A 15,567-nucleotide genomic window follows, 5' to 3' on the forward strand; every position below is an offset into this window, starting at 1 on the left:
TTTTTGTGGATCACATTTTTAAAGAAATTGGCTTTAAACTAGATATTAGAATCAGAGATATCAAACTTATTTCTTTGCTTTATGCTGATGTAGGATTCCTTAACTAAATGGAATAAGTGCTGTAAGAAATTTGTTGTAATAATTGGTATGAAAACAGGAACATTGAAGACTTGAAAACTGCATCCTCAGTGAAGTACCTATGGAGCAAGTTAAATATTTCAGCTATTTAGACACAAATTGATAGTGAGGATAGCAAATTGTAACAAATAAATAACAGAATAAGGAAAGGTGGTATGATGGGGAGTTAGTGGAATTTATTTATATGAAATAAGAGAAATTAACTGAAACTAAGCTTTCACTATGCAAAACAGTGTTCGAACCAATTTCAGTAATTATTTATCTAAGAGTAGGGTTAGACAAACATAATTTGCCCTAGGGGCGCCCCAACTATCCTTAATCCGCCACTGAGGTAGGAAGAACTATCTGGAAGTAAAGAGGCAAACTTACCTGAGTAATCTGATTAGTTTAAAACCACAGTTGCATTTCCCTTATCTGCTTTGGTAATTAATATTCTGTTGTTGCTTTTAATCTCTTGCAGCACTTCAAGTTCTTTTTTTTTTTTTTTTTTTTTTTTTTTTTTGATAGGTTGCTTTTTTGCTGGTTCAGCTTGGATAAGAACACTGGCTAAATCCATTGTGATGTTGTTGGCAATATGGTTGGGAAGGCTGCGGATACCTCATTCTACTTGTATCATTATTTCCTTTGCAGGAATTTTCTTACGTGCTATTGCAAAGTTATGGCCACATGCAAGTATGCTAATTGCTTCATGCTTTGGGGTATGGGAAGATTGGTTTATTACTGTGTTAGGAGGTAGTTGAGGTTTTAAAGCTGAATTTTTTTGTAGACTTTCAAATTTCTGACTTCATATTCTTTGAAATTCTCTGACTGCTGAAACATTAAGAGACATCAGAAAGGATCATCCAAACGTCAATGTTCAGCATCACGTCAAGCTCTTCTAGTGCACGGATAGCTTCGTTGGTGTCAGCCAGGAGAACGCAGATGGTGGCAACCTGCTCCTGTAGAAGAGTGAAGCTAGTGCGTCTGTAAATGTGCAGAGTCTTTGGTGACATAAATTGGTATTTTAATTTAACACAATTCAGGATCACATTGTTATCCCAGCAGAGTTTTAAAAGGGCTAATCAATTCAGTCATTTGGATATCTTCAGCTTCAACTTGCCATAATTATAGGCCTTGCATGCCTGAACAAGCTCAACATGTTCATCTGAAATGCAGGTCATCCTACACAGCGATTATCATCTGGGTGATCTTGCCCCACATGAAATGCGCTGACTCATCTTGCAATATCCATAATAGTAGAGCATTGTCACCACAGGCTTCCTAAGGCCATGATAACAATCGCTTGCAGTTTTCCCTCATGCAACTTGGACCTTGATGAACATACCTTAGTGTTGTACATCAACATTGATTTTAACCACTTCTCTATGCATGAACACTTATTAGAATGGGCTGTGCCACCTTATGTACAGTACATATAACTAGCACTTTTGTTTGTCAAGAGTAACATTTTAATTACTATTGACTTTGAATAACAACTGTCTCCTGACAATGTTGCCACTACTTTATTTAAAAACCCTCGTAAAATCTGACGGTATCAAATTACTGCTACATAGACTAATTTGGAGGAAAATTGTTGATAAATGCATTAATAATAATGTAAACTTAATTGTATATGTAATATCCCCCCCCCCATCAGGAAACTGATGATGATAAAGTTTGTATTAGTTCTCATCATGTGGTCATCATACTGGCAATTTCAAGAATTCCTTTACTACCACCGAAACTTTCAACATTAGTAATAGTTAAATTTAAAGATATCTTATTGTAGGGATAAATGAATTACATAAAAGAATCATTGGGAAGACATTTTCAAAAATTATGGAAACAACCACCGTGTTAGAGTAAAAATTCAGTTTAATATAAACCAAAATAATCACTCGACGTTTCGATCTTCACATTAAGGTCGTCATCTGAGTATGCTACAATCTACATGTAGATTGCAGCCTGTTTCTTTGTATATATATGTATACTCCAGATAATGACCTTCATGTGACGGTTGAAACTTCGAGTGATTATTTTGGTTTATATTAAACTGAAGTTTTACTTTAACACGGTAGCTATTTCCATAATTTTTGAAAATGTGTTCTGATCACGTTAAAAATCCCATGGACAGCAGAAATGTCTAATCAGAAAGTACTGGAACAAATGGGAAATTCACATGAACTTTTAGATATCATAAAAAGAAGGAAAACTGCATATCTTGGTCACCTACTTCGTAATGAAAAAGTGTAAGATACTTCAATTGATTATAAAAGGGAAGATAAATGGAAAAAGAGGACAAGGAAGACAAAGAAAATTTTGGCTGGAAGACATTAGATAGTTATTTAATAAAGGCAATCATGATTGCCTGTGTTATTTTATTATTACGCCCGTATTTATTGTTAAATGTTGGGTTTTCAAGCAGAAATTTTTATTTATTTTTTTTTAATGAGGTTATCACCAAATATACAGGGTGTTCGGGATAAATTTGACATATTTATAATTAATTATATTTTTCCGTAAGTTACATGTATTAACACACACTTCTCTTCATTTAAAAGTTTGGACCCTTCTTCATTCATATACAAGATGTCAGAAAGGATGGATAGCTGGAACCCACCTGAATCATGGAAGAGAATAACTTGTATCATGATGATTCGTGCCCGCCATCAAAATAAGGATATTACGACTGCTGCCCAATGCTCCCTGAATACAGTAAAAACAATCAGGCATGAACTAGAGACTTGCAATGGTGACTACGAGGATGTAGCAAGAAGAAAGATCCCTAGCAGACGATCTGATTGCGTTCGTACAGCAGAATTCCTCGCAAATCTGCAGGAACAGGTGTTGAAGAACCCTGGCATTGGAATTCGGGCTTTGTTCGTGGAGTTGCTAACTGTAGTCAAGCCCTGGATAACAAGGGTAGCCAATGGTAGGCCGTATGTATGGCAGCAGGATTCGGCCCCTTGCCACACCTCTGGGAAAAGTCAAAAATGGTTGTCTGAAAATTTCTACGACTTCACCAGTCCAAATGTTTGGCCTCCAAACTCCCCAGACCTTAACCCCATGGATTATTTTGTATGGGGCGCAGTTGAAAAAGACACCAATCGCACTTCCAGTAATACAAAAGCCCAGTTAATGGATAAAATTAAAACAGTTTTTGCGTCCCTTCCCAGGGAGACTGTAGCATCAGCTTGTTCGAGGTTCCGAAGCAGAATTGAAGCTGTGATCGATGCTGATGGTGGTTATTTTGAGTAAATCTTGTTGATAGTATTGTAATTAACTCTGCCTGTAATGTTTTTTTGTCAATTCATTAAATTTAATAGATACAAAGAAGATTTTCTTTTTCCTTACGAAACTGTCAAATTTATCCCGAACACCCTGTATATATATATATATATATCCAAAAATAGAAGACTTTCTTCTCAGAATCAAGAATCCACAGAATAGAAAGTGAAAATAATTTAAAAAAAACTGTAGTTATTCTAAAATGAAAGTCAGTATAATATTAGATAACTTGAGGAAGGAAAGAGAAACCAGAGTGATGGTTTGTAATACTGAGCTGATTAGGCATCATAATGACATATGCATTGCACAACAGTATAACAAGAGTTATAATAAATTTAGTTTAATCCTTTACCCAAGTGTAGGCAAACAAAGTTTGTGCCTGAAGTAGTTCAGGACTGAGGCAACTCGTAGCAAAGGTGGACCAAGATCTCATCACTCCTTGTCTCAGTATCTCCAATAATACAAAGCACATCTCCTTGCAGACATGTATAATGCTATGCATTAAGGGAAGGGCCACTACCCAGACCGGTTTCGCCCTTTATTGAGGTCTCGTCAGTGAGAGGCAGACCCAGAAGTGGTGATACTAAAGCAGAAGCAATGGAGAGGTCATATTTACTTAAACAAGTTGCCAAAAGGTGTACCACCTTATTATTAATTTACTCTGGATTTAGATAACAAGAGTTAAATGGATAAATAGAGTGATGGGGGGGGGGGGTGAACAGTGAAATCAGACAAGCAGCTTCCTAAAGCAAGATGTTGTGGAAGAGATGCAAAATAGTCAGTATTGATCAGATGCATGAGGAATATAATGTGCATGCTAGAAAGGTGAAAAGAAAGGGAAAGTGCAGTATGAGAGAAAACTGGCCAGTCAGGCCAAAGATAATCCAAGGGAAATCTTGGTGGTAAGCAAATGGAAGAATAATTATAAAAAATAAAATAAAAAAGTGACACTAATGAATAGTTATTGTAACAGAGTGACCGTTGTGCAAATGATATTGGAGTTATTTAATGATCATTTTATCAGTTTAGATCATACTATCATGCAACATAGAAAGGAAGCAAATATTAGAGGTGAAAGAAACAGGGGTGTATCAGGTGTGGAAGGCCATAAAAATATGGACTCCTACTAAAACGGGTCTTCAATTTTTTGATAGTGTCTTCATCCCAACTCCATCACTTTGTTGAATAATGAATTAAGTTGGCTGTCGTTAGGATTCTGGGGAATCTCCTAGTAAGTAGACTGATCATGTAACAGAAGAGAAATGTTTTTGTTGTATGAATGGTGTCCATGATAACTACAGCTTTACCCTTGTTTGCTTTTATTATGGTGAGATGGTTATTATGTCTTGATGATTTTAGGGCCTTGATTTCAGCTAGAGATAAGTTTGGGGGGGGGGGGAGTTTAGCTCTGATTAGTACTGAGGACATTTCAAGTCAGAGTTAATTAGCATTATCACTTGAGAGGATGGTTAGGTTCCTCTCAATGTTATCTAGGAAATCTAGATATGGAATTATTTTAGACACTATAGCAAAATTGTCCTTTTGTGAGAACTGAAGTTGCTGCAGGAGTGACAGAATGTCCAGATATGTTGACAACCTCTGTTTATCGCTGGGTTTACCTTGGTTGTTTTTTGCTTTTGTGCAAGTGAGTCAAACTTGCGGTCAAGAATAAGTCTGTTTTTATGATAAGAATGTTGGAAAAGCTACCTAGATAAGTCTAAAACCAATGAGAAAAGATCACTGTTTAAGATTCCTGGTTTTCCCTTTCAGTCATTTCCGACCATAGGTGACTTTGTAGGCATTGACCACAAAGTATTCCTGGTGAGATTTTTTACAGGTAGTTCACCATTGCTTACCCCCCCCCCCCCCCCCAATTTTATCCAGGCTCAGGACCGGCATATGACCAGGACGTACTCGTGACTGTAATCCATGTGTGTTCACAGGCCGGTTTGCTGTTCTGGGGACAAAAAACCCGAGTTTCCGGTTTTTGTCCCCATTAGAGGTAGGGGATTTTTTTCAAAAAATCCCCTACCTCTGTTGAGACCAGCTAACTCACGTTTAGTCGAAAGAGACCAGATAAAGGTTCCTCACGTTACTGATGGGGATTGAATCCATGTCTTTCTGACCAAAGATCTTCGTCTATACTGAGCTACGGAGTCCTGTTTAAGATTGAAGATATTATCTCTTGAAGAGAGGAGGTGTTGTGAATATTCAGGGAGAGATCATGTTTAGCAACTCATAGTTGATTGTGTATGCGCGCATAGTTAGCATTGACGGAAATGCGATGAGCACTTGATGACTTGATGGTTTCTTTGAATTTAGCAAATTAGGAATTATCTTCAAGTCGTGGCACTGTTTTAAAAATCCTTGCTCTTAAGCTTGCCTTGTTGAACAGAATTTTACTGAGTTTACTGGTCTTTTTTGTTATTTACCCCTGAAGGATAATTAGATGAATTTTTAATGGAATTTGTGGCATTGTAATATTTATTGTACACACGTATTCACAAAATATAGTAATTATATTGCTTCAAATATTTCAACCAGAACCTAACTGGTCATCAGTGCATCAACATAATCAAGGTGCAAAATGAAATGACAAGCAATATATTAAATTAATCTTCTCTTTTTGTTTTGATTTAAATACAATTTCACTTTGACATATGTATATATTTAGATCTGTGGAACTAGGATGCAGAATTCTCAATCTTTATGGAGTCATCTGTCCATGCATAGCATTGTACATGAATGCAGCAAGTGTCATCGTCGTTTCCTGCAGAGAGAACAACTCATGGCTCACATGGAAGTTCATGCGTAAGTCTTGATTAATTTAAAATAAAAAAAAAGTAGTCATGATAATGATAAACATTTCATAATGCATGATTGTAAGCACTTATAAAGAAACACTCATTTGGATTTTTTATGCCAATTAGCCCAAGGATACTAGTCTGTGATAAAGGTATGAAAATATTTAGCATCCCACAATGGGTTTTTCTTTAAATATTTTATCATTTCTATGTATTAATATAATTTTTCTTCATTTATCTTCTGTATATGAAAGGCTGTAAATATAGTGCATCATTACCATGGACAAAACAAAGAAATTTTTCATTTTTTATTATTTTATTTATATATTTATTTTGTATTTGCTGTTTATTTTTAGTCTGGAAATCCTCTACTAGAGACCAGATATGGAACTTTTTTCGATCAATGTCAGATCTATAATAAGTGGGGGTCTCACACTGCAGTAGAATTCATTTTCTGCTTAATGATAATCACAAATATCCATGCCCATAGCAGTATTCGACCAAGCAAGGCAGCAATTAATTTATATTTAAAACAGTCTTTTATCTAATATACTTTGATATGTACATAAACTAAATGGAAGACTTTTATTATTATTAAGAGAGACCTCCAGGATGGTCAGGGACTCATCAAAGGAAGCCATACCATTTGCACTAGCTGTCATGCCTGGTCTTGAATTCATTCATCCATGCACCACTCTGTGAGAGAAAAATCTATCCATTACCCTCCCGTCATTTCTGCATCTTCCATAAAATGAAAAATTCCATCTACTGAAATTCTGTATAACCATTTCAGAAGTTTGTAAATCTCAATCACAACCCCCCCCCCTCTTTCTCCTATTTGCTAGTGTCTGCAGCCTACAGATTCTCAATCTGTTTTCATAATCAGTCTTCCACATCATTTTTGATACTCTCCTTTGCACTCTCTCCACTGTATCAGAATTTACCACGGAAACCAGGAGACGAGACCTGCATGCAGTAGTCCAAGTGAGGTCTTATCAAGGCCTTGTAGAGAGGCAAAATGACTTCCTTATCTTTACATATAAAGATTTGTTTTAGCATTGCAGTTATTCTCTGAGTTGTGTTTTATAGCCTTTGCTATATAACCTTTGAACTTCACTTCCTGTCTACTAAAACTCCAAGATCCCTAACTTCATCAGTTTCTTCTTACATAATCCCACCAATATAATACAACATCAGATATCTAACCACACCAAAGTGCATGACCTTATGTTTATTAACACTGAACTGACAGCATTTTCACATATCTATAATTCCAGCCTCTTCAAATCATTTTGCAAGTACTGCATATCATACTGCATATGCAAAGATAGGTAGGGTAAGCAGGAGTGCTGCTGATATGAAGTACTCCTGATTACTCTACCCTATCTTTGCATCACCAGTAAACTGCTGTATGTTGCATGTTAAATCCTTCCCAATGTCATTAATGTACAGATTGAATAACAATGGACCAAAGACTGAAATTTGAGTTTGCTGATTCATTCCTCTCCCATATATGACCTTTTGATATCTATCAGTCAGCCATCCTCTCATCTGCCAGTAGTGATAATCCAATATTCTACAGTTTATGCAACAGTCTTCCATTCTGTATTCTGTCAAAAGCCTTAACAAAATCGAAAATTATCATGGTGTATCCAATCCCCTTATCTAACTCAGTGGTAACGTTATTATAGAATGTGAGCAAGTTGCTAAAATGCTACCCTCCCCTTAGTAAATCCATGCTGTTCATTGCAAAGTAGAGTTTCACTATCAACCCATTTTTAATGTGAGATGCCAGCTTTTCCAAAATCTTCATCCCCACTCCTGAGATGGTGATTGGTCGATAGCTGGATGCATTGGTCTTTGCACCACTCCTGTGGAATCTTTCCTGTTATGAGACTCAAATTATATAGCCTAGTCTAAGGAATAGCCAGTTCAGCTGAACACTCTTTTAGCATCTGATGCCCCCCCCCCTATCAGTTCCTATTGCTGAATTCTTATTCAGTTTGAGCAACAGCTTTAGTACTTCCTTCTCATACACATGAGTTTCTTCATACAGTGAAGAAGTAGCAGTGAGTTCAATGTTACATATACCAGTTCCTTTTAGCAAAATGACTACTCATTAGTTGAACATGTCTTCCACATTCAGTGGAGTTATTCTTTCAAATTCATTCTTTCATTTGCAGCATAACAATAGAATTATTTTAGGTTGTCTTTAACTTGCAGAGCCAGTTTCTTTTCATACTCAGACCTAGCTTTCTGTATAACAGTTGTGACTTCTGGCCTCCTGCTTATAATTTTCATAACTGACATCATACTTATTCACACAGTATTCCTACCACATCATCCTTTTCTATGAATCTCTTGCTTAATTAGCTTATACATCCATTTCACTCCTGCTCTATTTATTCTTCAAACTCAAGGACATATTGTGATATTACATCATTTAAGTATTTTTAAAACACTTCCCATGCACTCTCGATATCCTTCCCATCCAAAAACTGATACTCTGGTCAGAACCCCGGCATACTCTTCAGGTGGTCATAATTTCCTGCTTTGTTGTTCAGCAGATAACCTTTTCTGAATGGAACATTCATAACCTTAGCTGCTTCTTAAGTGAGTACTGCATGATCACTATCACCAACCAGACGTAGAATAATTACGTCTTTAACTGAAACTTCCCTCTGACATTATAATCAGATCTAACACTCTTTGACTGTGAGTCAAAGAGAGCTCCTTCTGTCACATGCTGCTTTAGAAAGTTGTCTCACTACAGCTCAATAAATTTAGTTTCATTCTTCTCATTGAATTTCATAGCTATGTTCGCATAATTAAAGTATCCAAAATGCACCCATGACCTTTATTTGGTGATGCATTTCTTCCTGACTAGAAACTAATCCACCAGTTCTAGAGCAACACCTCACTACGTATTTGATCTTGTTAGACCGACCTCTCACCAGATGGCTTCATACTCACTCTCAGATGAAAAACTATAACTAATATTCAGTCATAGGTCTCAACTCTCACTGGATTCAAGTCATTTGATATTATTAGCAGCACACCCCCTCCTCACCTGTCCTTTCTTAAAAAAAAAAAAACTCTATCCTTTGCACGTCTGCTTCTGATAGCCAGGTGTCACTGATACCTACAATTTGAGGTTCCAATATGTTAACCAAGGCAACAAACTCTACTCCCCTGTTTCTGATATTCCCAGCATTCATGTACAGATATGATAAGTTAATCGCATGCTTTTTTGTATACTCTCGTCTGTGTGACAGTGCGATAACTTGCAGATCTCTGTTCTTATCTAGTTCCTTACTTATGCAGACATCTTTACGCATTCTTGATAGGTGTGAACCTGACGAATACAAAATCTTTCTCTCTTTATAATCATTCTCATAATAATAACCATTGCCTTCATTAACACAGTTACCTAAATTGTTGCTCTCACACACAGATTCTCATGATTCCTACTCATTCAGTTTCCCTGACTCTCTATATTAGGTCTCATAAAAAATTTAAAACAAAAATCAGCTAACACCTTTTTATTCTTATATAGGGAGTATTCGAGGCCATTTTATCATCTATTTAATTTTTGGAATTAATGTATGGGTGTATTAATTAATGTATGCACCCTGTTGGGTATCTACTTTGATACTGAACGAACGAGGATGGGCTGGCAATTTGGGATTTAGCCGACCAAATTGTATTCTTATTGGTTAAACCAAAATAAAAAATGATGGTACAACATGACAAAATTTCATGCCGGCTGGGGCGTCGCCCAGTTAAACAAGGCCCCCGTTGTTTTTGCCAGGGAACAAGGGCGAACAGCGAAAAGTCAGCTACTGGAACAAATCTGAAAACAAACCCCAACTCAACATCACCAGAGTTAAAGATCGGTACTATCAACGTAAGAAGCCTGAATGGCAAAGAAATGGAGCTAGCTGAGGAATTAGATAAGTACCAGATCGACATAATAGGGGTGACTGAAACAAAAAAGACCAAAACTGGTGAGATCTTTCTGAGCAATAAATACAAAATGTTACATTCAGGCAATGACAATCAAGGAAAAGAAGGAGTAGCCATAGTATTCAACACAAAATACGAGGCTAATCTTCTTGAATGGCAGTCAGTCTCAAGTAGAGTAATGTGGGCAAATATGAGAATGGGGAACTGGATAATGAGACTTATTTGTGCCTATGGTCCCACAGAAGGTTCTACTAAGGTAGAAGTGGAGAGATTTTTTGAGGCTTTAGAAAAAGCAACTGACACAATGAAAAAGGAAAAGTTGGTCCTTGTTGGGGATCTAAATAGTAGAGTAGGAAATGATTGTGAGACATACAAAAATATTTTGGGAAAATTTGGAGAAAAGATCAAAGCTAATAATAATGGCAAATATCTGTTGGATTTCTGCTCAGGACATGGACTGGTTATTACTAACACCATGTTCCAACATAAAAATGTGCACAAATTCACATGGAGAGAAGAGGCTAGGAATAAGAAAAGTCTCATTGACTATGTTATTGTTGATAGTGATGTTTTCTCCCTGGTGCAGGACACCAGAGTGTACAGAGGATTTGAAATTGGAAGTGATCACTATTTAGTCTTGAGCAGGATAAAATTGAATTTCATATTGAAAAGAATAACATGTAAGAAAGTTTTAAAGCAAATAAAAGTTGAGCAGCTCTCAGATGTGAACTGTAGACTAAAATACAGAAATATTATTGAAAAGAAAATGAAAGAGTTTGAGAACAGGAATCAAACCTTGGAGATTCAGTGGCAAACTCTGAAGGAAACATTGATTGATTCTGCCAGAGAGGCATGTGGTGAGGTTGTGTGCAAAGATAAAAAAATCAGAACTCCCTGGTGGACACAGGAAGTTAAAGAGGCAGTGAAGGAAAAGAAGAAAGCATATCAAAAGTTCCTGGCAAATAAGTCAGCTTTTACTCTTACAGAATACAGAGACAAATGTAAGAAAGCTAAACAGTGTGTAAAACTAGCTAAACAAAAGTCATGGGAGGACTTTGGCAAGAATATAGAAAATAAATATCAAGAAGGTGGCAAAATATTCTGGAGGTTGTTGAAGAAGCTTAGGAATGGAGGAAAGAGTGCTGTAAAAGGAATTAGAGATGATAAAGGTGAAATGAAAACAGGAGAAAAAGATATCCTTGAAGTATGGAGTAATTACTTTGAAAAACTGCTAAATGAAACAAGCAGTGATGACAGCACAGTGATAAAAAACACTGACCAGGCATGCAGTCAGGAATACATATCCATACTCGAAGTAGAAAAAGCCATCAAAGGCTTGAAATGTGGAAAGGTAGCAGGAGTAGATGATATTCGACCAGAAATGCTGAAGTATGGTGGTATAAGAGTCTTACAGTGGCTGCACTGCATAGTTCAGAAAGCCTGGACAGAGGGACGAATTTCCGATGATTGGAGTAGAGCTCTCATAGTACCCATATATAAAAAGGGAAATAAAACTGAATGTGAGAATTACAGAGGTATTTCCCTACTGAGTGTTCCTGGCAAGATCTATGCAAGTATACTTGAGAAACGGTTGAGAAGAATTGTGGAAGAAAAGCTTGGTGAAGAACAAGCTGGATTCAGGCCAAATAGAGGCTGTCAGGATCAGATCTTCACTTTACAACAAATAGTCGAGAAAGCATGGGAATATAACAAAGATCTGTATTTAAGTTTTGTCGATTTGGAAAAGGCATATGACAAGGTGCCAAGAGAGAAGCTATTCAATACGCTGCAGTTATATGGTGTCAATGGGGCATTATATCAAGCAATACTTAGTCTTTATTTGAGTTGTGAGTCAGCAGTTAGAATTGAAGGAAGTACAGGAAGATGGTTTAATGTTAAATCTGGTGTTAGACAAGGATGTACATTATCCCCTCTGTTATTCATTATCTATATGGATCACATTATGAAGGAATGTGGTATTAAACCTGATATCAAAATTGGAGATGTTAATATCAGCTCTTTGCTTTATGCGGATGATGTTATACTTCTAAATAAATCCGCTACACGTCTGCAAGATTCTCTGACTAAATTGAATAGCTGTTGTAATAGATATGGTATGAAGGTCAGCAATAAAAAGACAAAGACAATGAAAATAGGCAGAATCAGTGAAAATGTCAACTGTGTTGTGAATGGAGAACCTGTGGAACAAGTAAAACATTTCAGCTACTTAGGCACAATTTTTACTGAAGATGGTAAACTAAATATAGAAATAGACAACAGAATCAGCAAAGCTGGTATCGTGGGAAGTCAATTGAATAAATTCATATGGAATAAGAAAGAAATTAGTCGGAACACTAAATTATATTTGGAAACTCGTATAGCAGAGTATATAAGTTCTTTTCGTTATACACTTTGGTATTAATTTGGTCTAGCTACTCACTTGAAGCCTCAAAAAAGGCTGAAACCGGTCTGGGTAGCGACCTCCCACCATAATGTAATAACAGCATACATTTCCTAGGAAATGTGTTTTTACATTATGGAAAATACCTAAGAATAGCGATCAGAACTTTACCGACTTTGCTGCGAGTTCTCCGGTCTTGTACTACGTACTAGGGTCACTTGCATTAGCTCACGCTAGTGCTCGCCGATACTTTATAGTTTACTATAAACTCTCTGATTTCAATCTTTGAGTTTCTTATTCGGTTTTAAAACAATGTGGGATTTAATATCCCCTTAATTTAAATAATAGTAGGATCCCTGATTGTCCTGCCTATCTTCATATTATCGGCAAATAATTGTTCATCTGATGTTAGACCCTGCCTGATGTCATTAATGTATAGATTGAACAATAATGGCCCAAGGGCTGAACCTTATGCAGAAACTTAACAATTTGTACTTATTCACTAATTTATCTCCTTCATCTCATCTCATCTCATCTCACCTTCCTTTTACCTTGTGGTGTCGAGGGTTTATTAATCATCAGACCTCAAACCGTTCACAGGATAAAGTGGTCAGCCCTACACCCCGGTGTATCCATTTCCTGTAGTGTTGAGTTCTCAAGGCCGGTTTGCCTGCTTTGCAGGATAAACTGCGGAAAAAACCCCACTGCCCATGCCCAAGACCAGCTAAACTTGGCTGTGACTGAGGAAGAACCTTCAAACACTCCTTCCCCAGGCATATGGTTGCAAAGCGCACAGCCACTAGGCTAACCACGCAGACTTTATCTCCTTATAACTTATAAATATTATAACTTATAATATTTATTTATTAATACTCTGTGTACTGCTATAACCTGTGTCATGATGTAGAATGACCTTAACTGTGCTTGCGTCATAAAACCACGACTCAACCAACCAATCACACATTCCAGTGTGGTAGCTTTTCTTTCTTTCTACAGCTCTTCGTAGCTCATAGAATTCTATACTCTGATTTTGTGCCTGCCTACACAGATGGTTCAAAATCAGGGGACCTATTGGAATCTTCTGTCTTTTTCCCAGACAGCATCATATCTGTACAAATTTCACTAGAGTGTAACAAATTTATAGCTGAGCTGTATGCAAAAGAGCTTGCACATTAGTTACATCAGACTTCTTTGCTACCGAAGGTGCATAATATATTCAGACTCACAATGTTCTCTTCAGGAAATAAAAAGCCTAGTGCTACAAAAACGTACTGTGCTCTCTCGAATCCAACACCTACTCTTTCAATTATGGAAGCTACATTTAGCTGTATGCTTCTGTCTTCCGAATTTCCCTTGATCCTGTTTTGTCATCAAGGGAAACAAGGCAGTAGATACTGCAACTAGGCTAGCTCCTTTCTCAAACCTTCACTATCTGCCTATATCATGCTCTCATTATCAGCAGATTATCAGACACAAACTTCTATCTAAGTGGCATTCATCTTCAAATAGAGAGATTAATAATAAACTCTTTCAAAATAAGCCTGAAATTAAATGATGGCAGTCTAGTCTGTGCATGGTGTAAACAGAGGAAGTTGTACTTGCCTCAGCTCTGCATAGGTTACAGTCATATCACATGCTCCTTTGTAATGATAACATGCCTCTGTGTGAGTTTTGTAATGCCAGACTCATCATCAGTAATATTTTAATTTGAATTTCATAAATGAGCACAGTCATTATTTTAGCCACTTTCAATCTGTCTGAGCCCTATACACTTATGTAGATTGTCTCAGACTCAATGGTTACATCTTTTATTGTATATAGATCATTTATGCTATTTATACAGTGTTGTTGTTTCTTGTATATACCCTTTTATTACCTTGTAATTTTTTATTTGTTTTATGAACTTTATATACCAGGGGTGGGCAAACTGCAAGCTGCATGCGGCTCCCAAAGCTACTCTGTGCAGCTCCCGAGACAATATTGGTTTTCATTGCCATTTTTTCTAAACTTTTATATTAATAATCTATAGTAGTATAGTATGTACCAATATTAGAATATTTTATTTCGTAAATGCTTTAAAGATAAGTAAAAAACAGATATTTTGAAACTTTACATTTTTAGCTTTTAAATGGTACCGGCCAAAAGGGTTGTTAATGTGAATTTTATTATCATATTTGGTTGGTAAAACGTATTTCAACATTTTATGGCCTGTGTCGCTCCTGCCAAAATTAGTTCCAAAAGTGACTGCTATGATCTTTGCATTACCCACCACCTCTGTTCCCTGGACTCTGCATCATCACTCTTCATGCAGTACATACAAGTTACTCACTTGTGGTGGTAGTATCGGAACATAACTAGTGTAGTGTAGTGTGGATAAGCACTTTTCTGATTAATAAATACTTAAGATTGATTTTAGTCAAAGTTATACAACCCTTGTTTAAAATGACTGAGCAACAGAAGAGTATAAAACAGAAATACGAACAACTGAAACAATACAAAGGAAACTTAGAAACACTTTATAACGATTTTGAGAATAGGTTTGAGAAACTAAAATAGTTAAAGACATGTTTTGAATTTCTTGTCAATCCTTTTGTGATTGATGTCATCAATGATGGATGTCCTGTTGTTGTTGTTGTTGTTGCTGTTGCACCTTTTACTGCGGATGTTGCTTCAATAGAGACAGAGCTTATTGAGCTGCAGGAAGGTGTGGGTTTGAAGCTAGTAAATAAAAGCTCATCTGTAACTGACTTTTGGAAACAAATCCTAGAAGCAAAGTATCCCAATCTTCAGAAATCAATGAATAGAGACATATTCTCTTTGGTGAGTATTATTTATAAATACAATTTTAAAATAATATTTGCTGCAGCAAATATTATTGCAAATATTTTTGAACAATCAAAAATGTATTATATGCAGCTCTTATTACCAAAGAACTTGCCCACTCCTGTTATATACTTTTTCATTGATTGTTTTACGCTTGATTTTTTATCC

The 15,567-nt window shown here is 36.4% G+C and overlaps 1 protein-coding gene across 1 annotated transcript in view; it reads left to right on the forward strand.

Moving 5' to 3' along the window:
* The window catches only part of LOC150105496 (uncharacterized), a 280,173-nt gene that overhangs the window by 219,593 nt on the left and 45,013 nt on the right, over window positions 1–15,567 (forward strand). The window contains exon 15 of the mRNA XM_090394206.1: window positions 6,080–6,216. Within this exon, the coding sequence (XP_090250332.1) occupies window positions 6,080–6,216 (137 nt within the window). The remainder of the gene's footprint in view (window positions 1–6,079; window positions 6,217–15,567) is intronic.

This window comes from Typopeltis vanoorti, chromosome 6, assembly GCF_054136105.1.
Source record: "Typopeltis vanoorti isolate ZY-2024b chromosome 6, IOZ_Tvanoo_1.0, whole genome shotgun sequence".
In the NCBI taxonomy this organism is placed as follows: Eukaryota; Metazoa; Arthropoda; class Arachnida; order Uropygi; family Thelyphonidae; genus Typopeltis; species Typopeltis vanoorti.